At 48.3% G+C, this 26,803-nt stretch overlaps 1 protein-coding gene across 1 annotated transcript in view; it reads left to right on the top strand.

Annotated features, from left to right (window-relative positions):
* Positions 1 to 26,803, top strand: part of LOC144094168 (uncharacterized) — a 459,487-nt gene that overhangs the window by 173,543 nt on the left and 259,141 nt on the right. The window contains exons 13-14 of the mRNA XM_077628085.1: positions 6,353 to 6,406; positions 8,061 to 8,105. Of these exons, the coding sequence (XP_077484211.1) occupies positions 6,353 to 6,406; positions 8,061 to 8,105 (99 nt within the window). The remainder of the gene's footprint in view (positions 1 to 6,352; positions 6,407 to 8,060; positions 8,106 to 26,803) is intronic.

The following is a 26,803-nucleotide window of genomic DNA, read 5'->3' as shown; positions in this document are numbered from 1 at the left end:
ACGGTAATCAACGCAGAATCAAAGTGCGCCGTCTTGCCTTCTCACTAGAATAACCGGTGCCATCCAAGGGCTGTTTTGAGGGCTTAATGACGCCGTCGCGAAGAATTTCTTCCACTTGGTGCCGGATGGCTTGTCGTTCTCGCGGCGACACGCGGCAGGGGTTTTGACGGAGAGGTCGGGCGTGCTGGTCAAGTATAATGCGATGCTTGGCAATTGGCGTCTGTCGCACCTTCGGCGATGTCGAAAAACACTCACTGTAGCTTTGAAGCAGATTGCGGATCTGGTCTTGTCAGTTCTGGAGAAGGGCTAGGTTGATATCGAAAGTGAGTGAGTTCTCTTGGTCAGGAAAAAGTTCGGCGGATGGATCAGAGAGGGCAGAGGAGTCTCTTACATGGGATATTTCGTCAAGAAAGCGATCGTCGTTCCTCTTTTAACGTGCTAGTATTCTTGGCTAAAGTTAGATTTTCGCCATTGCAGAAATGTGCCATGCCTCTTGCGATGTCGATTCCTAGGTGTAGAAGCAAGTCCGTGTTCCCTTGATGATGGCTTCAGCGTTAATGACTTTCGTGGCGCCTTAGGCCATGATAACGCTTGAACGAGGCGGGGCGCTCACTTCTTCCTCCAGGACACCCAGGGCAACGAGATTTTCCCGAGTTTTCATTGAAGGTATGGCCTCGTCCGTCGAAAGTGTAATCAGCTTGGATCGCGGGTGAATGATCGCCTGATGTTCATTAAGGAAATCCATGGCCAAGATCACTTGCCGGGAACATTCCTGTAGCGCAGAGAAGGTCGCAGTATAGGTATGTCCCTTGGCAGTCACTCGAGTTGTGCATAGTCCTGATGGCTTAATGAAGCGGCCCCCAGCGGTCCAAATTTCTGGGACGTTCCAAGCTATCGTGACTTTCGACAGCTGCGCAGCGAATGTTCCACTCATCGCCGAATAATTGGGTCCTGTGACGATTAGAGTGGTAACTCTCCGGCTGTCAATAACCTTTTCGAAGTCGGATGTCCTGGCCCTTGCGTTGCACGTCGTCCTCGGCGTTGGGTCACGGCTACGTAGATTATATTGCTACGGTTGTGCTTGTGCTTGGAACGCTCGTGCTTGGTGCTCTCGCGCTTGGAACGCGAAGAGGACGAAGTGCGTTTTTGCGGCTGGGCTTCGCGTGCCCGGTTGTTCGGCTGCGAGGCTGTAAGCTGTTTCCCTGTAAATATATTTTTCTTTTTGGTGTGCACATCTTCACGTTACATTATTGGTGGGAGTTGCGGGGTACAGCCACAGCAAGCACGGAACTCCGCAGCGGTCGTCAGCTCGCCGGCTCTTCAACCATGACCAGCGAAGGGGCCGCTCCGTCGGCGTCCGCCAACCCGGCGTTCATCATTGCCCATCCGAGAGATCCTGGGACCTTCAACGAAACGGACGGCGTCGACGTGGAGGACTGGCTCGCAATGTACGAGCGCGTGAGCACACACAACAGGTGGGACCCGACCCTAAAGTTGGCCAACGTCATCTTCTACCTGACGGGCACTGCCAGGGTATGGTTCGAGACCCACGAGGATGAACTCACCAGCTGGGATCTCTGCAAGCGCAAGCTTTGTGACCTGTTTGGTAAGCCATTCGGGCGTCAGCTCGCTGCGAAGAAGGAGCTCGCATGCCGTGCACAAACGTCCACAGAGTCCTATGTATCATACATTCAGGACATATTAGCTCTCTGCATGAAAGTCGACGCCACTATGTCAGAGTGCGACAAAGTAGGTCACGTGCTCAAAGGCATCGCAGATGACGCCTTTAACCTTCTTGTATACAAGGACTGCGGAACGGTTGACGCAATCATCAAGGAATGCCGCCGGTTCGAACAAGCGAAGAGCCGCCGAATTTCTCCGCAGTTCACGCGGTTGCCGAATACGACTGCGACGTCGTCCTGTGTAGACTCGACTCCACCGAGCCGTCTGCCGACATATGAGAGCCTGACACGACTTGTGCGCCAAGAAGTAGAGGCAATGTCCCCCGTTGCGTTTCATCCACCCGCAACAGACAGTACTCCAGCAGTATCCCTTATACAGGCTGTCGTTCGCAAAGAATTTGCCAATCTTGGGATTCAACCTGTTTGCTCAGTTAGTGCCCCATATGCTCGCCGCATGTCCCCGGAGCTCGGTTCTGAACGTGCATACTACCCTCGACGCAGCCGCAATCCAGATGAATGGAGAACACCTGATGACAGGCCCATCTGCTTTAACTGCTCCCGAGTTGGCCACATATCTCGACACTGCCGAAGCCGTCCATCCTCGACCTACAGCCGCTACCCGCCGGGTTCTGCATATTCCCGCCGCTCTCCCTCGCCCTCGGAAACGACCTCTTCTGGCCACCACGCTCAGACCCCGCTTACCAACCGTTCGTCGTCACCTCAGCGCCGTCGATCTCCATCGCCCCGACCTCGCCGCCCTTCGTCGCCGGCCCCATATGCCCGCTCCCGGTCGGAAAACTGATGGCTGCAGCGTCTGGGGGTGATGCTGCTCTGACGACCCGACCAGAAAACCCTCCTTTAACTCTTCATGCTCATCGGAACATCCTTAACGTCGACGTGGACGGGGTCCCTGTTACCGCTCTGATCGACACTGGAGCGCACGTCTCAGTCATGAATGCTCGTCTTCGCCGTCGCCTAAGGAAAGTGCTCACTCCTGCCCCCTCAACTGTGGTCCGTGTTGCAGATGGCGGTATGTCTATTGTCGTCGGAATGTGTACTGCTCGTGTTTCAATAGCCGGCCGCCATACTTCTGTGCTCTTCACTGTCCTCGAACACTGCCCTCATGACATCATTCTCGGCCTTGACTTTCTCACCGACCATTCCGCCCTTATAGATTGCGCCACAAGCATCGTTCAACTCGCTCTACCTGTTCCTTCAGAGCCACCGGATCCAATTGTTCACCGACTGTGCACCGCCGACTTTGTCCGCCTGGACCCCGATGCCGCCACTTATGTCCGTTTCTCCTCTGTCCCGCCAGTTCCCGATGGTGACTACATCCTTACTCCGGTTCCTGATGTGCCCTTTACACGCAGTGTTGCCCTTGCGCATACAGTTGTCACCATGTCGGCAAATCAAGCGTCCCTTCCGGTTCTCAACTTTGCCTCTTACGTTCAGCCGCTCCCACAAGGTATGTCGCTCGCCACGCTGTGCCCTGCTGCCAAATGCGTCGTATCGGCGGTGAGAAGCGTCCCACCCTCGTCGAACTGCCGCGACTCTGACGTCCCACCACCTGATGAATATACAAAAATGATTGCTGCTGACCTCTTACCAGGGCAAGCTCACGACCTTCGGTATCTTCTGTCGTCTTTTCGCGACATCTTTGACTTCGATGACCGCCCTTTGGCTCGAACATCTGTGGTCACGCATCGCATCAACACCGGTGACGCAGCTCCTATTCACAGACGACCCTACAGAGTGTCCAGTACAGAACGCACCATCATACAGCAAGAGGTGGACAAGATGCTCAGTAAAGACATCATAGAGCCCTCGTCGAGCCCTTGGGCCTCACCAGTTGTGCTAGTTAAAAAGAAGGACGGCAGCTGGCGCTTTTGTGTTGATTACCGGCACCTAAACAACATAACAAAAAAAGACGTCTATCCACTCCCAAGAATAGACGATGCTTTGGACTGCCTTCACGGAGCCAAATTTTTCTCTTCAATTGACCTTCGGTCCGGGTATTGGCAAATCTCTGTTGATGACAATGACCGCGAAAAGACGGCATTCGTCACACCGGACGGCTTATATCAGTTTAAAGTTATGCCATTCGGTCTCTGTAATGCGCCAGCTACCTTTGAAAGAATGATGGACTCCTTGCTTCGCGGCTTTAAATGGTCCACATGTCTATGTTACCTCGACGATGTTGTAGTTTTTTCGCCCACGTTTACCACGCACCTCGAAAGACTGGCGAGCATTCTTTCTGTCTTCCGTAGAGCCGGGCTACAGCTCAATTCGTCGAAATGTCAATTCGGTCGCCGCCAACTCACCATTCTCGGACATCTAGTCGACGCTTCTGGTGTCCGCCCGGATCCTGTTAAAGTTAAAGCCGTCAAGGACTTCCTTATTCCCCAGTCGTCTACGGATGTGCGCAGCTTCGTCGGCCTCTGCTCGTACTTCCGCCGTTTCATCAAAAATTTTGCCGGCACCGCTCGCCCCCTGACCGACCTTCTAAAGAAAGACACCCCTTTTACCTGGGGCCCTGCCCAAGAGGAGGCCTTTTCTTCGCTAGTCGACTTACTCACCTCCCCACCTATTCTGGCCCATTTTGATCCGTCGGCTCCGACTGAAGTTCGCACAGACGCCTGCGGTTATGGGATTGGCGCCGTGCTAGCCCAACGTCACCAAGGGCAAGAACGCGTTATTGCATATGCCAGCCGCCTCCTTTCTACAGCTGAGCGAAATTACTCAATTACAGAGCGCGAGTGTCTAGCTCTTGTTTGTGCTGTAGCTAAGTTCCGACCGTACCTGTTTGGCCGTCCATTCTCCGTAGTGACCGATCACCACGCCCTTTGTTGGCTGTCTTCACTGAAAGACCCCACAGGCCGGCTCGGACGTTGGACGTTGCGCCTCCAAGAGTTTTCTTACACTGTTCATTACAAGTCAGGGCGTCTCCATCAAGACGCCGACTGCCTGTCTCGGCACCCTGTAGAGCCGCCTGATCCTGGAGACAACGACCTCGGCCCGTGCCTCTTCGCTATCTCCGATCTGGTTAACATCGCGGACGAGCAGCGACAAGACTCTTCCTTGCGTATTCTCATTGATCGCCTCAACTGTGCCAGCCGAGATCCTTCATTCCAACTGTTCGTCATTCAGGATGGCGTCCTATACCGCCGCAACCTTCGTCCTGACGGACCTCCGCTCCTGCTAGTCGTTCCCCACCGTCTCCGTTCATCTGTCCTAGCGGAACTACACGACCTACCGACCGCAGGCCACCTCGGCGTCTCCCGCACATACGATCGGGTCCGACGCCGCTTCTTTTGGCCTGGTCTGTACCGCTCTGTTCGGCGTTACGTTGCCTCCTGCGACCTCTGTCAACGCAGGAAGAGACCATCAACGTTGCCTGCTGGCCTTCTACAGCCTATTGACGTACCTCTCGAACCCTTCTACCGTGTTGGACTCGACCTTCTCGGACCTTTTCCGACGTCCTGCTCCGGCAACCGTTGGATTGCTGTCGCGACCGACTATGCGACCCGGTACGCTATCACGCGTGCGTTACCAACAAGTTGCGCAACCGATGTCGCCGACTTCCTATTGCAGAACGTAATCCTTCACCACGGCGCTCCACACCAATTGCTGACGGACCGCGGCCGCTACTTTTTGTCCCGAGTAGTTGAAGATATCCTCCGGTCCTGTGGCACGCAGCATAAGCTCACTACAGCTTACCATCCCCAGACGAACGGGCTTACCGAGCGCCTCAACAGGACTCTGACCGATATGCTATCCATGTATGTCTCGCCCGACCACCGCGATTGGCACGTTGCCTTGCCTTATGTAACATTTGCTTATAATTCGTCGCGGCATGATACCACCGGCTATTCTCCTTTCTACCTTCTGTTTGGTCGGCATCCTGCGCTGCCATTGGATACATTACTACCGAGTTCTACTGCCTCGACCTCAGAGTATGCACGTGACGCCATCTCCCGAGCAACTATGGCCCGTGAAATCGCCCGAGACCGGCTCACCGCATCTCAGACCTACCAGAAGTCAGTTTACGACCGCCGGCATCGCCCAGTACACTATCCGCCGGGCTCACTCGTCCTCCTTTGGTCTCGTTCTCGCCGTGTAGGTCTCTCTGAGAAACTTCTACGTCAGTACAGTGGCCCTTATCGAGTTCTCCGTCAGGTGACCGACGTGACCTACGAGATTACACCTCTTCATGCTCCGACGTCGTCCACTAGCCCTTTGACTGACGTCGTTCATGTAGTCCGTATCAAACCGTACCACACGCCTGCTACATCATCCACTTAGCACCGGGACGGTGCTTTTGCCGCCGGGAGTTATGCTACGGTTGTGCTTGTGCTTGGAACGCTCGTGCTTGGTGCGCTCGCGCTTGGAACGCGAAGAGGACGAAGTGCGTTTTTGCGGCTGGGCTTCGCGTGCCCGGTTGTTCGGCTGCGTGGCTGTAAGCTGTTTCCCTGTAAATATATTTTTCCCTTTTGGTGTGCACATCTTCACGTTACAATATGTATCGTGGGTAGGGCGTGTCGCCGAAGCTGCGCTAGAGTTACTGCGCTGGAGGACAGCTTACTCCCATTTTATTCCTTTTTGTTTAGAGTGTACAAAGAATCAAATCATTCACCACAGCAGCACCATGCACTCTTTTCTTTTTGCAGGGATTTCCAGGCCTTGATGGTGCTAAAGGAGAACAAGGTCTTCCAGGAGAAAAAGTAAGTTTTTGCTCTGCAAGCACTGTTTCGTATAATGTAGAGTTCGCAAATGGTCTGAATGTCTTAGCTTATCGCGCTACACTTATGATAAAAGGAGATCATTTCTTTACTTCCATCATTACGCCACGCATGCTGCGCATACGTTGAAAGAATGAAGTGATAGAACTGGTCTTGGCACCTGTGTGTATTTATTTTTTGGTCACTGTCGCAGTCTTCAACATCAGTGCCTTTTATACATATGGGTTTGACTTTCTCTTTTTATTTTACAAAAATTCGATGTAAAATGCTTAGTGTTTATTTCAGAACGCCACGTTCGATTTTTTCGGCGAGTATGCTTTTCTGCATTGGAATTTTCGGTTTTTATCGGTGATGTATATAATATCCGGGTGCGGTCAATAGTGACGCACAGTTTGCAGTAACCATTTTTTTAAAACTTGCGGCTCATGTTGCAGTATGTAGCACATAAATGGACATCTTAAGAGCTGGACCGCCTCGATCTTCGCCCATTAACAGAGCAAAAGATCCTCGGTCCGTGGCAGCAGCAGTCGACTGCCCTCAAGGCATAGAAGGCACTCTTTGCCTACTTGAGAGCGACTGGATTGAGTGACAAATTGTGACAGCGTTGTGCGTGTGTGTGTGTGTGTGTGTGTGTGTGTGTGTGTTATGCCTTTTTTCCCTTCTCTCTTCCTCCTTTTAGTCCCTTAATTCTTCTTTCCCAGTGCCAACCGGAACCCCTTTCTGGTTAACATCCCTGTCTTTCCCTCCTCCTCTTTATCTATATCTTAAGAGCTGTATTTTTCTGAAGAAGGTCGTACTGTCGTAACAAAAAGCAATGGTACTGAAGGTAAATTACTGGGTGGTGAGCCAAATCATAAGTGAAAGTTTTGTTCTAAAAACGAGAGCACCGCGCACCCATGTGCTCCGCCTTAGCAGAGGCAGAGATGGAACTGCTGCTGTCGAACCTATGGTACCTTCGTGCCGTTTTTACGTGCTTTCTCACAAACTGTTGATTTTTACTGCTCGAAAAGTTTACAATGACATTGCATGCCGTGGAAGATCCTACGTAATGAAGCGACGGCCGTAAGTCGATTATAAGTCCCCGCAGCCGGCGCTATGTTAGCCAGTAGCGCTTAGCTAAGTGGTCGAGCTTTCCTATCTGCAACGGTGTGTCTGAGTTCGCGGATCACTTGCCTCGTAAGAATAACTAATACTTACTCAATTAAATTCCTAAGATACCTTTGCCTCATCACGTTTCCGGCTCCAGCACTTTCTTATTTTTCTGTTGTGACCTACTGTGACAGCACTGAAAAGCGAGATAATGCCAGCATGCCAGAAATATTTACCTTTATGGTTAACACCACATTTAAATAAATGAGGTCGACGTAAGTTTATCGGTGTTTATAGGTTTCAACCGAAAATTGCAACCTCTAAGTTAAAGAACAAAAGCCAACTTTTATTGCGAAACACCGTGAAATTAATCTTCTCTCGGGCGAAGGCATTAGTAGTCTTAACCCTCACTTTTTTTCCTCCGAAAGCAAGGACACTGCCCGATTCTATAGTGAGGGTAGCGTTAAATGATGCGTATGTCAGAATGGCGCTCTGAGTAGGCTGTTGCTTTCGCTATTCTCACGCGCACCTTATCCCTGTTCTTCAGGGCTCAATGGGGTCTCCAGGAAAGTCGGGACCACCTGGACCAATAGTGAGTATTCCCACAAGTGTACTTTTTTTTTTGGCATGCTGGTGAAACCGACAAACGGTTTTTATTTCCTCTGCCCGATCTAATCTGCCCTATATGCTTGAAGTAAACATGTGTGGTTCGCATTCCGGAAGCAGCTTGGGTCTAAGTACAGACATTTAACTTAAAACTGCGTTTTGTGCTGATTCCTTGCCTGTAGTGTGGTTGAAATATAAGCTAACATGCTAGCACTATCCGGAAATCACAGCGCAAATTTTCACCACTTGTACCTTAGGCGATGAAACCACAACACGTTTTTTGCTTAATAACGTATTCAAACGAGAGCTGTGGAGAACCAGCATATTAGCACATTAAACTGGCGAAAAAAGTGCCTTTTCGAGACTTTGTTACCAAGTGGTTCTAAAATGCTTCAGGTCATCTCGTTACACTCGGTTCATTTTAGACGCGACCAGCAGTGCATCATGCGACCAAGTTCAAGCAGAGCAGGTGGTGGTATGAGCCACATGTGCTGAATATCTCGCTCTTTCTGGCGTGCTTCTCTGCACCGGTTCTAACGAGATACGCGGGCGTGGCACAACCGTCCATCGGCGCATGAGTGAGTGCCAAAAAACAGTATCGATTTCCGTTGTTCCATCACTATCCAGCCTGTCATAAGGATTAACTATGCCTTCGACGGCACGGCTTTGTCCCCACTGGCTGTAGCGACAACCTGAACCTCCCAATAATGCCAGAAGATGAAAATCTCTTAGTTTCTTCAGCTGTAACCGGTGGCAAGTGGTTGCGGAGCCCACCTTTAGACGGCGCATCATCCGAAGGACCATTGTGCTTCAAGAAAAAAAAAAGACTGGAAAGCGAGGCAAAGGTAGCCGAAGCTATGGGCGTTGCACGCGGAGCGCAGCTGAGACACTGTCGTCAAAAGGAACCGCCGAGGCACGTGCAGTTACGCGGTGATAATTGACCCCAGACAAGAGGTTTTTAGAACAGCAAAATGCGCGTTACGCTATCTTGATCCGCTTACGCAGGTACCTAGCTGCGCCTTTTCAGTTGCAGGTGGGCGCCCAAGCATGGCTGTCGGAACGTTTCGGTATGGCATCGCACTAAATGGATCTCTCTATGCTAAACCTCTCCAGCAATGCAAGAATGTGAGAGCATCTCGACGACGTTTGGATGGCCGAGAGATGCAACGGCGTCACAAATTCAGCGGCTTTACCGTTGAACCTTCAGGCCCCTTCAAACACAATGTATCCACGGGGTATCAGATTAGCGACTTTCCTAGAGTAAAAATGGCTACACCGCAGCGGACGTCGACAAAACAAAGAAGTCGCAACATTGCATTGGCTAGCAGCTGAACTATTTTGTGCCAGGGCAGCAGCTCAATAACTCATATTTTCACCCGACAAAATAAGACTCGCCTCAAGTGACTACACGAATAGGCGGTGTTCTCGACTAGAGCTCTGGGTACAGACGAATTATTCGGGCAGCCAAGTTTTAGACAAAGCTGTATAACTTTGCTGTGCTGGAATATGGCTGTGCACAAGTGAACGCTAATTAGTAACGGCATTGCTTAAGTAAGGAAAGGAAACCTCAATACACGCAGCTTTTCTGAGGGAAGCCCGCCACTAATACATCGTGTGTCGCAGTTAAAAGCGCGCCGTATAATGCTCTTCTCAGCTAAGCTGGTGAACTGTTCGTGCACAAATTTCGAATCCATATCGCACTTTGTCGGCTATGTACCACATGTGCTTGGAGTACTTGCCTGACGCGATCAGAACAGGCTGGATATTCACATCGTCTGCGGCGACGACGTAACGAAAGAAGCCGTTCGCTCAGCGGTTACACTGGTGGCGCCATCTCGTTTGTTGGCTTTGGAGGGATGGAGGGGGAGGAAATTATTTTTCGCGAGGTTTAAAGACACTTTTTGACGAAAGTCTTCAAATTTGTGCAGTTCTGTCCAAACTAAGCTTGACTTTGAAAAGGCGTCATCAATCCTCCCCCCCCCCCCCCCCCCCCCCGGCCTCCTTTACGAATCTCTACGACCGACAAACTAGATGGCGCTAGCGGTGCAATTGCTGACGTCATGGCGTGTATTATTTAGCCGTTGTCGCACAAGATGAGAATATCCGATTTCTCATCGACGGCGGCAAGTAATATGCCAGCCTAATGGGGATTATGTTTGCGAAATTCGAGCTCGAATAATTCAACTGTTTAGCTTAGAGTAGCATTCTGCGGCCCACGTTTAATTGTGGAACCATCTCTAAATATGTATTTTGAGAAAGAGCGAAGCTTCTTGCGGCATACCGCCCCTACTACGCTCCCCTTTTCTTGGTATCAAGTTTATTGCCCTTAACGATCATGTGTTATCTTGCCTTCGCTTTACATGCCTTGCTCAAGGCCATTTCTTCTTCGTGATTTTGACTAGGACTTAATTAACCCGCGTTTGTTCCCTGACCCACCCTGCCCTCTTGCTGTTTGTTAACGTTACACCTGTCAATTTCATTTCCATAACTCGCTGAGTTGCCCTCAACTTAAGCTGAACCTTTTCGTTAGCCTTCAGGTCTCTGCCGCATAGCTGAGTACCGGAAAGATGCAGCTGTTATATACTTTTCTCTTGAGGGAGATTGGTAAAGTGTCATTCATGATCTGACAAAACCTGCGAAATGCGTTCCTCTCCATTGCTACACTTCGAGTCATTTCCCTTTCGTGATAAGGATTTGCTGTCACTACCTGCCCCAAGTAGGTGTAGTCCGTTACCACTTCCAGCACTTGGCCACCAATTGTAAACTTATGTTCCCTTCCGAGACTGTTGAACACAATTTTGTTTTCCTGAGTATTAATTTGAAGAACAACCATACTGCTCCGCCTGCGTAAGCCATTGATCATGTTTTGCAGTTCCTCCCCTGAGTGATTTGGCAAGGCAGTATCATCAGCGAATCGCAGTTTACTAAAGTGTTATACGTAACAATATACTGTAAACAGGCTGTGAACAGCACTGTCAAGATGATGTCTCTCTTGCCGACCGCCTTGCTTGAATTTTATTGCTGACGTTACGAAGCACTATGGTGACCGTGAAACCATTTTACATGCCTTCCAGTATTCTCACGCGTCACACATCTACACCCTAATTCTATAAAGCCTGTATGGCTATCAAAGATTCGGTTAAATTAATCTTTTCCCGTAATCTATGATGCCTATATATAGGTATTCATTATATAGCGCGCATTTGTCCACCACCAGATTGAGAGTTTGAATACGGTATATTGTCGAGCAGCCTTTGCGAAAGTCTGCCTAATAAGCCGTCTGATCGAATTGTAAGGCTCTCCTGATTTTCTTGCCAATTAAAGTAGTTAATACTTGAAGACAATAGACAGTAAAGTGATCGGTCTCTAATTTTTCAGGTGTTTGACGTCCCTTTTCTTAAGGATTAAAATTATGTTAGCGTTCTTCCCATTTTCTGGTAGGCTCAAGGTTATAAGACACTGCGTATTCAGGGTGGGAAGTTTCGCTACTGCAATCTCTCCAACGTCCTTCAACAGACCTCCTTTAACCTGATTCTAGCCAGCAGCTTTTTCTTTTTGCATGCTCCTAAGACTTCTTCTGCTTCCTCTTTAGTTACTGGCCCGGTGTCATTCCTTTGAGCTACGTCCTATCTCATATGTCCCGATTACCTACGCTACTACATGAATTTGCCTCGAATTCTTTGCTACATTAACTATCTTATCCACATCGGTAATAAAATTGCCCTCTTTGTCTCTTAATGCGCACATCTTATTTTTGCGGATTGCTAATTTCCTCTTCACCGATTTCAGGCTACCTCCGTTATCCAGAGCGTGCCCAATTTTATCCATATTAAGCTTCCCTACGTCATTTCCATTGCGCTTTAACTTTGATGCTTTGTCAGTTCCATTCTTTTTGTCGGTTTTGACGCTTTCATGCTTTGACGTTTCTTAATCAGATCTTTCGTCTCCAGAGAGAGCTTGCCAGTATCCCGACTAACAATCCCACCGCCTACTTCTACTGCGCATTCAGTAATGAAAGCTCTGAGATTATCGTTCATAGCTTGAACATTAAGGTCGTCGTCCTCAGTTAAAGCCGAATACCTGTTCTGCAACGATATCCTGAATTCCTCTACTTTTCCTCTTACCACTAACTCGTTAATGGGCTTCCGCTGCACTTGTTTCTTTCGTTCCCTCTTCAAGCCTAGTCTAATTTGAGACGCTACCATCCTGTGGTCATTTTAATGCACCTTTCCGACGACCTCCACATCCTGCACGATGCCAGGGTGGGCGCTTAATATGAAGCCTATTTTATTTTTAGTCTCAGCTTTGGGGCTCTTTCACGTCCACTTCTTATTCTCCCGTTTGTGGAAGAAGGTATTCATGATTCGTAAATTATTTATCGTTGTGAACTGAACTTTGCTTTTATATTTATTTATATTTACTGTTTCTAATGCTATTATACCACCTCTTAGAGGTGGTTATATGATAGGGTGAAATTTAAGCTAAAGAATGCAGGACATGCAAATGCGGGCACAAGAACTAAAACAAAACACTGAAAAAAAGAGACTGCCGCCGAAAATCAAGTCAGCATTTTGATCGCCGCGGCACAGCATTACATTCTAGACACGATTCATGTATAAAATAAAAAGCTGCTATATCACAATTACACAAGACAAATTGCGAAACAAAGGAGGCGTTTCTACCTTAAGTTCAAACAATAGGTATTATACTAATGAAAACGCTATCAGTAATTTCTCATGACAGGGGTCAAGAAGGATGATCATCTCTTAGCCTCTATAGGAATTTGTCTTGTGACAGGCTGCTGACTATCTTTTCTGAGTCCGTTCCATTCCCCGACTGCTTGAGGGAAGTAAGAATGCATAAAAATGTCACAATCAAATCTAAATTCCGTTAAACGTTTAGAATGTTTTGTCCGCGTGTTTGTCATTAATAAACAGGAGAGGTATTGGTGAAAGACTTCGTTAAGAGCTCCCCTCAAAACTAGGTAAAGAAACTTCAGGCATAAGAAATGGGTTTGGCTACTGATAGTGGGGAGGCAAGCTTTGTAAACGAGATTGCTTGTAGAGTCACTTCTTCTGCAATTATTATAAATAAATCGAACTCCCTCCTCTGGGCACCCTCTAGTTTCGTTATTTGTTTTGTGCAAAGAAACCAGCAGATAAGGTTATATTGAATCATATAACACAGCAAGGATCTCTAAGCCAGCAACTTAGCAGTAGGGGATGCCGACGCAATACATCGTTTCAGAGAGAAAAGCCCGGTAAGAGCTTTGTTCATATAGTGTGTAAGGGATCTGCTTGTTCCACTTTTTCATCGGAAGACAGTACAACACCAAGGTATTTATATTCATCCAGCGGTTTTATTTCTCTTTGATTAATTTTGTAACAGATGTTCAGGGTTTTTTTCTTCCTCGCAATTGACATACCTACTGTTTTCTCTAAATTAATAGCCATCTGCTAATTTTAGCTACAGTCTGCTATATTAGTTAATGCTTTGTTTGGAAAAATATGGTCGTTTGAGTACTGAATTTCTTCATCAATAGAGCAGTGACATGCAAACATGCGATCCGTGGCGTCTTTGTTATGTGGAATATCATTTATGTTTAAAGGAAAAAGTAGAGGTGCTAGTAACGGGTACCCTGGGGTACCCCCAAGAAAACTTCAACATAATTCGAGGATTGCGCTTCTTACTGCTGTGCTGTGGGATGTCAGTGCGCACATTAATGATCCCCAGGTGGTCGAAATTTTTTCCGGAGACCTCCACTAAGGCACCTCTTTTTTCCTTTCTTCTTTCACTTCCTCCTTTATCTCTTCCCGTACGGCGCTGTTCGGGTGCGCACAGAGATATGGGAGACAGTTTCTTCGTCGTTTCTTTTTCTCAAATACCAATTTTCATTTTCATTTTCCATACGGGACAAATTGGTGTCAACATGATACGTGGCATATCATCCAGTTTGTAATTGGAACCTATTTTTATGTAATGATTTAGGGTGAGATACTGGATGAAAAACTTTGATAGGGAAATTTCTATACTTGCCCCAGCATTTCGATAATTCACGTTAGACCATGAATAGTTTCCAGTAATTAAGTGGTAGTAGACAAACCCTACAAAAAACTGTGTTCCTCACCAGTCAATATATTACATTCTTCGACAAAGTTCAGAATGCGCTCAAACATTTTGCATGTCGTGCAAGTGAGTAACATAGGGCTAAAGTTGAGGGGACGGAGCGATCGCCTGATTTGTACATAGGGACAACTTTCATTACTTTCCAATCCTTAGATATCTGGTCTCCTTCTAAAGATTTTGCATAAATGAGAAGTAAGCATATCGAAACCCATTCGGCGTATCGCTCCAGAAATGTTTTCGCGATTTTATCAGGACCACAGGATTTTTCGCCAATATTTAGCAATAACATAAATATCTCCGATTTCTCTGATTGGGTATGAACCTTTATTAAACTGCTGTAGCATCGTTTCCAAAAGCGAACACTGATTTGAAGTATTCGCTGAAGTTTTTGGCCTGTTTAAAAGCATCGCCTGGGGGCAATTCACTACGCGGGCACTTCCTTTTGTTCAAATAGTTCAATAAGTTGTTCGGTGCTGTAATTATAAAATTATTCAGGTTAACGTTTCAATAATTGTGTGTTGCCTTTTTGGCTTTTTAGCCTTGCCACTCGATTCTTCATATGAATTATCTCGCGCGATCGATATCAGTGTGTTGTTCTTCTAACTTTTATTTAGTTGGAACGTGAGTAGAGATATCAGTGGTGCAGTTATTGCATCACTTAGTTATTTGACTAAAACAAAAAGTAATTAACGACATGCCACTGGTGGGATACGAACCCACGACCTCCTAATTTCGCTTCCGCTGCCGTACAGCCGCCGGATTGTCGTACCTCAGTTGGTAGAGCAACCGACGCGAAATTAGGAGGTCGTGGGTTCGTATCCCACCGGTAAAATGTGGTGGTTTTTTGTTCTGCTTTCTAGACAATTAAGTATATTCGATTCAATAATTATACTTTTAATATTGCAATAAGCCCACAAATGATAAAAATTGATAGCTTATTTCCATATTTTCATATTTAATGAAATGCGAAGTAGGTGTGTTAGCACTGCTGGAGGGAGCACGAGCGACACACATCCGCTTCGTTTGAAGTACTTAGCGTGAATCCCACGCCATTCGTGATACGCGCGTTACACGGCTGCAGCTGTGATACAGTAGCTGTCTCATTGTCTGGAGCTGTGGGACCTCGCTGCCTCATCATCAGCTAAGCCGTGTGGCGTTCGCTCCTCCACCTACTTATCTCTCGCGCTTCAAGGTAACGGTGTGGCTTCGGACATCAACACCAACATCAGCCTGACTACGTCCACTGCCACGCCTCTAACATCATCATCATCATCATCATCATCATCATCATCATCAGCCTGACTACGCCCACTGCAGGGCAAAGGCCGCTCCCATGTCTGCCCAATTAACCCGGTCCTTTACCAACTGCGACCAACCTAGGCCTGCGAACTTCCTAATCTCATCCGCCCCCCTAGTCTTCTACGACCCCTGCTACGCTTGCCTTCTCTTGGAATCCACTCCGTTTCCCGTAAGGACCAGCGGTTGTCTTGCCTTCGCATTGCATTCCCTACCCAAGCCCATTTCATCCTCTCGATTTCGACCAGGATGTCATCAACCCGTGTTTGTTCCCTCACCCACTATGCCCGCTTCCTATTCGTTAACGATACGCCTATCATTTTTCTTTCCATGGGTCGCTGCGTTGTCCTTAACCTAAGCTGAATCCTTTTCGTTAGTCTCCACGTTTCTGCCCCGTAGGTGAGTACCGATATGATACAGCTGTTGTACACTTTTCTCTTGAGGGATATTGGTAAACTGCTATTCATGATCTGAGAGAATATGCCATATCCGCTCCATCCCATTCTTCTCCTTTTAGTTATTTCCCTCTCATGATCAGGATCAGCTGTCACTACCTTCCCTAAATACGCGTATTCTTTTATCACTTCCAGCACGTCGTTTCCAGTTGTGAACTGCTGTTCCCTTGCAAGACTGTTCAACATTACTTTGGTTTTATGCATGTTAATTTTTACCCCCACCGTTCTGCTCTGCTTGTCTAAATCATTCATCATGCTTTTGCAGTTCATCTACAAAGTGACTCAACAAGACAATGTCATCAGCGAATTGCAGATCATTTAGGTATTCTCTATCAACTCTTATCTCAATTTTTTTCCCAGTTCAGACCTCGGAATACCTCCTTTAAACAGGCGGTGAATAGCATTGGCGAGATCGTGTCTCCTTGGCTGACGCCCTTCCTTATTGGAATTTTATTGCTGACTTTATGGAGGACTATGGTAGCTGTCCAGTGGTTGTATAGATCTTCCAGTATTTTGACATAAGGCTCTTCTACACCCTGATGCCGCAATGCCTGTATGACTGCTGAGGTTTCCACTGAGTCGAATGCTTTCTTCGTAATCAATGAATGCTCTATATAGGGGTTCGTTACATTCTGCGTATTTCTCGATTACCTGATTGATAGTGTGATGTCTCTGTCATGTCTATACAAATTACGCCAACTGCGGCCACAGTATCCCCCCCCCCCCCCCTGAACTTCTTAATGTCACCCGCCCATCTTACGTACTGCAGCCCCCTGCTGCGCTTGCCTTCTCTTGGAATCCACTCCGTTACCAGCAGTTATCTGCCTTTCCCAAACACATTTCTTCCTCTTGATTTCGAATGGATGTCATTACCTCGCGTTTGTTCCCTCGCCCGCTCTGCCAGCTTCCGGTCTCTTAATGTTACACCTATTATTTTTCTTTCCCTAGCTCCCTGTCTTGTCCTTAGCTTAAGCTGTACTCTCTTCGTTAGCGTCCATGTTTCTGCACCATACGTGGCTACCGGGAAGATGCAGCTGTTGTATACTTTTCGCTTGAGAGATATTGGCAACTGACATTCATGATCTGAGAACCTGCCTTATGCGCTGCACCCTATTCTTATTCTTCTAGTTATTTCCCTCTCATGATCCGGATCAGCTGCCACTACCTGCCCTAAGTAGTATTCCTTTACCACTTCCAGCCCCTAGCTGCCAATTGTGAACTGCTGTTCTCTTGCGAGACTGTTTACCATCACTTTAGTTTTCTGCATGGTAAATTTTAGGCCCACCGTTCTGCTCTGCGTGTCTAACTCATTGATGCTTTGCAGTTTATCTTCTAAGTGACATAACAAGGCGATGTCATCGACGAATAGCAGATTACTTGGTTATTCTCCATTAATTCTTACCTCCAACTGTTCTCTATTCAGGCGTCGGAATACCTCCTGTAAAGAGGTGGTGAATAGCATTGACGAGATTGTGTCTCCCTCCCTGACATTTCTTGCTTATTACCATTTTATTTATGACTTTATAAGGCATTGTCGTAGCTGCGGAGACGTTATAGTATTCTGAGTAAGGAGTTCTCTACACTCGGATTCCGCAATACCTTCATGACTTGTGAGCTTTCGACTGAGTCAGATGCTGTCTCGTAGTTAATAACGGCTATATAGGTATAGGGGGCTGGTACGGCTAGAGTGTTTCGCCTAATACTTTACACAATTTCTAAAAATAGGCTCCTTCATTTAGAGGAGCGATTTTTTTCGGCACAGTATTGTCAGCGGTGCAGTACATCAGAGCTACGAGGTGCTAACTAGCACACTGGCTAACTATTGTTGAATTGTTAACATAACTATTACTGTTAGGATCCATAACTATTCAGAAACATGTATCCCAACGTAAGTAATAACAATATCAGTTTTTAGAATTCAGGAAACGCGTTTACCCTTAAAGCTGTATGAGACATCCGCACAGGCGGCCTGTGATCGATGTAGGAAAGCATGGACGCACGACCAAAGCACTTTTAAAGATCGTCAAGAAAAATCTGGGACATTAAAGTAGCAATGGAATCAATAATGAATTAAACAGACTGCCGATAAGATCGGATTCACAGACTCTACACGGGCTCGTTTTTGGCTTCGGCTTAATATCTGAAGACGGTCTTCAAATAGCCTGTTCCGCCTGTTGAGACTTGGCGGGTCGCACGAAACGCTAGCTTTCCAAAACGTAATGTGGAGACTGGTGCAACTGCTGCCCGTATAACACACTCGATGCCATCTTCCACGTACTCGGCCTGGGTCGCCTCTATGCCGGAAGGAACCAGCTCTTAGCCCCCCGCCAAAGAGACGGTATTCATCCGTGGCTCGAAACTGGACAACGTCGGCACGCAGCGAAAATCGTGCTTCAGGTTTGAGGCTACACATGCCCGGGCAGCAGTCTTTTACGAAACGCCAGTCTTAGTAATCGAAACTGCTTAACGGCTGCATGCAATCAGCTGGAGGCATCACGAGTTACCTCAGGCATCGTGTGGCAGCTTAGCCCGTTATTCATCAATTTCTTCCTCTTTTCCTCCTATCCTCTTTTCCTAACGTGGAGTAGCAGAGAATAATGTGTGACTGTGCTCGACACTTTTAATCCCGATCCTAATAATGCTGCACTTTCTATCGCGTGAAGAGAAGAACGCCCTCAATGTATATTCCATAGAAGGGAAGGCGCGGTTGTTCTCTACCACTTAATTTCTTGCGGCAACATCGCTTTGGAAACAGTTGTGCATTTTCTGCAATTCCGCGTTGCATGTTGTACACAAAAGCAGCGTTCTTGCTATAGCTTCGACTAGATCATAACGTAAGGGAAACTCGAAGTGCCGTGCGGATTGTGGGAAAGGGACCGCAAGAGCGAAAGGAGGTTTGTGCACGAAGGAGGTCTGCGGCCAGCTTCCATTTACTCATTGCGCAGAATGCCTACTGAGGAGGCGTTAGGAAAACCTATTATTTTCTGTAAAGAGTAATACCAGTTTTATACCCGAAACTATCCGCTGTAGACAATATTTACGCACGGTTTACTTCGAACCAATATTGTTAGTGTTTCTGTCGGCTCGTGACGGGCCACCCTAAAAACATATTTGTGTGAACGCTCACCGGCGAAGAAAATTGTCAGATGCCATGCAGTCGCCCACCAGTTGCCGATGCCTTTCAGATATTCGGCTCCAATGAGCATACATTTCTTAACATTCTACAAAGCGTAGTTTCTGCCGCGCAGTTCATTTCCAAAGAGACAGCGCAGAAACACAGCCCGAAGAGTGACCGCCAGTGATACGTCGCGCGTTCTACTGCAAAGAGAACTTAAGTTGCTTAATGCAATGTAAAATCGGGCGTCTTCTTCGATCGTTTGTGTTAGGGATACGTGGTTTTTAGCTTTGCGAGCGCTGAAATGCTTTAAACATCTTTGTATGTTCTGGTTTTCTACGATGAGTGTTTACTCGTTGTAACCACAATGTCTGTCTGCACCTGGTTGGCTATGCTGCTGGGCATGCTCAGTGTTCACTCTTAGTATGATCCCGGAGCTGCCATTTAGCGCCCGCCCTGTTTCTCCGGGCTAAGTCTCTTTACCAGCACAAAGCTCCACTTTCCTGGGGCGCCGTCATTGCTTGAGTTGAGCCCCCTATACTGTGGCTGTGACCTCTCAGTTTTACGGCCTGCCATTCATGTCAGCGCGTCCGCGTACGGTTTCTTTTTCCTGCCTTGTGGACGACCTCAGAGTCATATTCTTGTAACAGAATGGCGTTCATTCCCGCTTGAGCGGCTAGCCCTTGGAGTTCCGTTGAGCGGCTTCATCAAGTTACGGCGATATGGGCATTTAATTTTGGTGCCGTATATATGAAATGTTGTGCGCTAAGCGTTAACCCCGAAGCGACATATTGTTTACTGTAAATGTTAACGGGCTTTACATCGTTTTTTTCCTTGCTTCGATCGTATACCGAAGAGTTTACCTACGCGAACACCTCGGCGCATTTTCCACTAAGGAGCATAAATGTGGGCAGAATCGGTGATCCTGCACAACTGAGCGCGGCGTACTCCCGTCCGTCACCATCATCGCTTGCATGTTTCCGCACTTCCTTCGCCTTCTCTTACATGGTGGCGCAGATGGCAGCAACGATGCTTTTTCAATGGTGTAATTGCTGAAAAGATGTTACTGGGGCGAGATTAGGTATGTGCAACGGCTTGCGAAGCGCCGCACATATATATGAAGTAAGCCATTTGTGTAGTCGTGGGTGGCGCTTCTGAAATTATTGACCTGTTCGCTCTCCTTGTAGTAATAGGATGGAAAGTTGGGCTAGTTGGGTTACGTACATTTTAAAGGAAAAAATACAGCGCGAACATAGACGACGGACGAAGAAGAGGTGCACAGCACAAGCGCTGTCTCGCAGCTAAAATTTTATTCAAGAGGAAAACACATATATAAAATTGTCCAAAAAAACGGCAGTCAGCAATCCCATGAGGCAATCAACCCTTGGAACAAACTAAAAAAAAACAGACCAGATAGCGCAGGGCGCCCTATTTTTTTCTTCTCCTTCTATGACCCATGGCAAATCAGGTGTTGCACAAGAACCGTATCTCCGTATCACATAGTGTGATAGAGGGTTGACTGATGCACGTGTTAATCTTCTTCTTTATAAAAAACGCTTCCATGATCTCTCTAGTACGTTGGTGGCGGTGCCGGTACAGTACCTCGGTTTTCTGAAATGTTGCCTTAAAGTTGTCTTTATCTTCGCACTGAGCGCAATGTTTAGAATGTTTAAGCAGCGCCCGGTTTGTCCGATATACACCTTTTGGCAAGTGAAAGGAATCTGGTAGACCACCGAACGCGCACAATCCACAAATCTTGATCTGTGCCGCACCGAACACCTAAAGGGGTGCATTTTTTTCTTCCATTCATGGACATCAGTCCCAGTCATCGGACACAGGCGTTGAAGCTTTTGGGGTGCTGTACAGACCACGTCGACATTAAAACGACGAGCAACATTCCTCAGATTGTGCGCAAATCTATGCACGTAGGGAACGGCCACTGCTTTCTTTTTGGCTCCCGTTTTTTCACCTCGGTTCGTGGTCCGGAGACCTCTGAAATTGCCAATTAGTTTTTCGCATGTTCGTGATATCACAGAGAGGGGGAAACCTGCCGCGGTCAGTCGTTGTACTTGCAAGGAAACACCGTCTGCGACGGAGTGCACACAAGATTTTTCTAGAGCAGATCTTAGGCAGAATAGGGCTATGCCGTTTTTTACCAGTTTTGTGTGCCCTGAGCAAAAGTTCACTATCGGCTTTTTGGAGCGCGGTTTATTAACCCAACAAGTGTGGCCCTCCTTGAACATCAGTTTTACACCTAGGAACTGAAGTTCATCTTGTTCCGGCATTTCGAACGTGAAATTTAGACACATCAACACATTTGAACACATCAACCGCGCGCCTAGCGTGCCCTCCCTTTTTCATTAGTATTAGAAAGTCATCTGCATATCTCCAGATCTTAAAAGCAAGACCGTCAAGATTTTCCTTGATCGCTACGTCTACTTTTGCAAGAAAAATGCTACTTAGTATCGGGGCTACACGAGAACCAATACACACACCCTGTTTTTGCAAGAAAATTGTCCCGCGCCATTCCTTGTGGACCGCCGAGGGTAATGATGCGGAAATCGAGGAGAGACTACAGCATGCAATAGATATCGTGGGGAACTATGTAGACCCTAGGGGGCTGCGGTGCTCTCCAGCCAAATCTGAATTTCTCATATTCCGCAACATCAGATCCCTTGCGCAAACCCCACCGGCCATCGAACTCAGTATTCGCGGAGTCCCCATTCCTCGAGTGCCCAAATTTAAAATCTTGGGCCTAATTCTACAAGAACACGGCTTCAATGGTGACGTAATTCGGAGGCTTCAGGGAACCTCGCAGCAAATTATGTGACTCATTCGCCGCAATAGTAACCGCCACTCGGGCTTGAAGGAAAGCAATACTCTCCGTTTAGTACAAGCCTTTGTGATAAGCCGCATAGCTTACGTATGCCCTTACCTACATCTCAAGTCAGCTGAAAAAGAGAAAGTGGAGGCCATAATCAGAAAATGCGTCAAACAGGCAGTTGGGCTACCGATGCACACAGCGACTGAGAAAGTGTTAGGTCTCGGTCTTCATAACACCCTAAGCGAGATTATTGAAGCGGTAACCGTCTCGCAGTACAAACGACTATGGGCCACACCAACTGGCAGACACATTCTGTCCACACTAGGCATAACATACGAACGACAAGGCGGACCCACAACTGACCTTCCCAAACATATACGAAAGCTTCTGGTCATTCCTCCACTACCTCGGAACATGCACCCAGATTTCCACGCTGCACGTCGTACAGAGAGAGCCAAATCATTAGGCAAACGCTTTCTTAATGATACCTCTGTGGTATATGTAGATGCGGCAGATTCTTCGGCTGACAAGATGGTACCTGTGGTCACCACGGAACGTGGTACACTCATAACGGGGGGCACTATACGCACACAGCACACACATGTTGGAGAAGAAACAGCCATTGCTCTAGCCATTGTGGGATCCTCGGCAGAAACCATTGTCAGCGACTCAAAATTGGCTATACGTAACTACACGTTTGGAAGAATCTCCCCACAAGCAGCACGAATTCTGCTAAATTATCAGCCCACGCGGCGCATTCGCCTAATCTGGACGCCTGCTCATGCTTCCCTTGCTGGTAATGAGGCGGCTCATAACCTAGCTCGAGAACTGTCCCGCCGAGCTGGGTCGTGCAGCCCCCCCGCCCTATAATCTGGCAAGGACAGGTTGTTTTCTTACAGAGAAATCCTGCAGTACTACAGGCTTGCAAGACTCAGATTCCCCCCAGTAGATAAAACGCTCTCCGAGCAACAGGCCAAAGCCTGGCGTAAACTTCAAACTAACACCTATCCAAATCCCCAAATATGTAGCTTCTATTCGGAAGGACTCTACTCAAACAAATGCTAAAATTGTGATGCGAAAGCCGATCTAAATCATATGATCTGGAACTGCCCGCAGTCCCTACCCGCGAGTCACTTCATTACCGACTCTGCTCATTGGGAGGCTCTATTGCTCAGCCCCGGGCCGGGGATACAGATCAAGCTCCTCCAGCTGGCTGAAGACGCCGCCGCTGCCCAAGGGATAGCGGCCGCCGTTTAAGCGGGGGGCGACTTCGTGTCGCTCCTCTATATCCGCTGGAAATAAAGTTTCACAACCAACCAACCAACCAACAGCGCCATTCCACAAAAGTTGAACACAGGTAAAAAGAAAGCAGTTCTAAAAAGGCTTCTACTGTGATACCGCTGCGATCAGTAAATGCTACTTCATCGTTTTTGAGTGTGATGCATTCCTTCACGGTGGACAAGAGCTTGCCATGAGGTAGGAAATAATACAAATCTTCAACATCAATGCTAAATCCGAAACAGGTTCCTGGGTTGCTATCTTGGAGGTACCGGACGATCGCCTGTGAGTCAGGAACAGCATAGGGGTCGACTACTTATAAAGCGTTGAGGTTCTTTTGTAGATAGCCGGATAGTGCGTGTTGCCAAGTGTGGCGCTCGGACACAATTGTGCGAAAGGGGATATTCTGTTTGTGAGTTTTTGCGGCAAAAACAATTCAAGACTTGGAGCTGGAGCTTTCTTTACACTAGAAGCAAGCGAGATGAGGTTACACTCCGTTAGCATTTCGACTGCACGGTCCCTTACTCGTTCACACTTCACCTTAACCTTTTTGAAGTTCTTATCTATTGCCGCTTTTGCTTCCTGCGAGTATGATGTCTCGGGGAGCACAACGAAAAATCCTTCCTTATCCGACACCATAAGGCGCAATTAATTCTCATTGAGGAACGTAACTAAAGGTCGTAGGACCTTAGAGTTCCGTGGCCTACCTACAGTTTTTGTCAATGCGTCGACGCACTCCACTACACAGCGATGGCGGTCTTCCTCAGTGACGCGGCGGGTAATGTTCTTCACCAGAGCCCCCTTTTCCGGCGGAGACAGCACTGGTTCAAAGCAGTACTTGGGGCCAAGCTTGAGCAATTCTCTGTGCTGCTGCGGAATCTGGGCATCTCCAAGCAGAAGGACGTCCTGGCCGGCATTCACCACCCGATTCTTCTTCGGGAGTTGGGGACGTACAGAAGCCCACAGGAACTCGATGGTCTGGTCCGCTGTCTTCGTCCAGTCTCTAAAAGCTCGTGCCTGACGCCGGTTATCGCCTTCCTTGCCGCAGGCAATACGTAGGCAGTCCTTCAAAAAGCGGGCTTGCCGACACCAATCCGAGCGTAGCATGCGGCAAAATCTTCTCGAGTGTCCCGCGGGAGGAAGTATGGGTCCACACATCCACTGCACGTCAGCTGGGCAGGTTCCAGTCTTGATGCGCCATGACGCTATACGAGCTGTTACGTTTCGCCTACGACGCGCGGTATAGCCGGCGCGGATGCATCGGACGCCGGGGCTTCGTTCAAAGTGGCGGTCATTTGGACCCGTTCATCGCTGCCGCAACGCCTCCCGCCAAGCGCGTCCAGGCAGGTTTCAATGCCACGTGTCGTCGTGTGTGCGTGTGTGTGTGTGCATGTTGGTGCCCACGCTTGTCAAAGCGCGGCAGCCGGGGAGAGGAGCTCCCCAACTGGGAGGCGAGGAGGTCTGACCGGCGCCGGCCCGGCGGACGCGCACGTCACGTCTGAACATGTCTGAGCGTCGCCGTATCGGGCGCCTCATCCCAAGCCGTTCCTTCTTGCCCTCGACTCCGAGGGTATAAAACGCCGCTGCCCCGGACGCCAAAGGGACTTCGATTTCTTCCTTCGAGTAACGTGGTCGCCCTGACCGGCTGCTCTTTTGCGATGCCAGAATAAACAAGTTGTTCGGTTGCCAGTCGACTCATCCTTTGCCGGGACCTTCGGATGTTTTCAGCTTTGCCCCAGGCCACCAGGCCAACGCTACCCTTGGGTCTTGCAACCCATTTGCAACAACTGGTTGCCAGCGGTGGGATCGCGACAACGGAGGCCAGCAGCGAAGATATGCGGTCAACTGTATGCTGAGCAGCTCAACGACCATCCGGGAGCAGTGCAACGAGCCCTTTGTGATGACTGGTTGCCTGCAGCGGAACGACTGCGCTGAATTCTTGGCTGCGAGGTTTGGTGAGTGCGGGACTTTCTTCTTCTGAGTTTTGCCAGGCTTTTGTTAGTGTCAGAAACAGAGCTGGTAATTGTGTTGTCGTTGCTGCCGGGTTAGTTTGCGGCAAGACAATAGTAGGCAGTAGAGAAAGCAGCATTCGGAGCAGCCATGGATTTGAAGTCGTTGCGCAAACCGAAATTGCTGGAGCTTGCAAGAGAGTTGGGTCTGGATGTCTCAGACAAACTCAGAAAACCAGAACTGCTAAGGGCTATTCTTGAGTTGGAGGCTGAGGATGACGAGCTGTCGGAATGCCTTGAGACCATTGAGGAGAGGGAGCAAAAAGAAGAGAAAGACGAGCGCGAACGTAAAGAGCAAAAAGAGAAAGACGAGCGCGAACGTAAAGAGCAAAAAGAGAAAGACGAGCGTGAACGTAAAGAGCAAAAAGAGAAAGACGAGCGCGAACGTAAAGAGCAAAAAGAGAAAGACGAGCGCGAACGTAAAGAACAAAAAGATAAAGAGAAAGAAGAGCGCGACCGTCAACACGCTTTGGAAATGAAGCGTCTCGAGGTAGAGATGGAACGCGCTCGTAATGCAAGTCAGGCGCACGGTGCAGGAGAACGGGTATCGTTCAAAATGACTGACCTGATGCGGCCGTTTAAGCTTGGAGAGGACATTGGTTTGTTCCTGGTTAACTTTGAGCGAACGTGCGAGAAGCAGGGGTTCTCTCGGGAAACGTGGCCACAGCGCTTGCTCACTTTGTTACCCGCCGAGGCGGCCGACGTAGTCGCTCGCTTGAAGAGAGAGGAGGCAGAGGATTTCGACCAAGTGAAATCGAGTCTGCTAAAAAAGTACAGGCTGTCAGCGGAGGCGTTCCGTCGGAAGTTTCGAGAAAATGAAAAAGGCAGAAGTGAGTCATATACAGAGTTTGCCTACAGGCTTATGTCAAACATGCAGGAGTGGCTCAAAGAAGAGAAAGCGTTTGGTGACCACGAGAAAATTCTGCAGTGTTTCGGGCTAGAACAGTTTTATAGTCGGTTACCTGAGAACGTGCGGTACTGGGTCTTGGATAGGCCAGACGTTAGTACAGTGGCTAAAGCCGCCGAGCTAGCCGAGGAGTTTGTGACGCGTCGGGCTCGCGGAGCTAAGGACGGTCAAAAGGGTGAATTTGGCTCCAAGTCTGAGAGGCCGAAGTTCACACCCATGAGAGCAAGGGGGGACGCACGTAGTGCGGATGCGAGTGAAAGCAGTCCGACCGAACGTAAGGAGACGGCGGCAGCCGAAGCCGAACGCAGAAAGCGGTTCGAGAGGACGCAAGCGCGCGTGTGTTATACGTGCCAGAAGCCGGGTCACTTTTCGGCGCAGTGTCCAGAAACAAAAAGAGAAGTCGTGTGTTTGTCATTATGTAGCACTGACGAGAACATGAAGCTTCTCGAGCCTTACATGCGAGACTTCCTCGTGAACGGGAAAGAGTGCCGAGTGCTTCGTGATTCCGCAGCTACAATGGATGTAGTTCACCCCTCTTACGTAGAACCCGATATGTTCACGGGCGAGTGCGCATGGATCAAGCAAGCCGTGGAAGCTCACAGCGTGTGTCTGCCCGTAGCAAAAGTGCTTATTGAAGGACCTTTCGGAGCACTTGAGACGGAGGCCGTAGTGTC

This window comes from Amblyomma americanum, chromosome 6, assembly GCF_052857255.1.
Source record: "Amblyomma americanum isolate KBUSLIRL-KWMA chromosome 6, ASM5285725v1, whole genome shotgun sequence".
In the NCBI taxonomy this organism is placed as follows: Eukaryota; Metazoa; Arthropoda; class Arachnida; order Ixodida; family Ixodidae; genus Amblyomma; species Amblyomma americanum.
The sequence above is the reverse complement of the archived record's forward strand: the minus strand, read 5'-3'. Positions and strand labels throughout refer to the sequence as shown.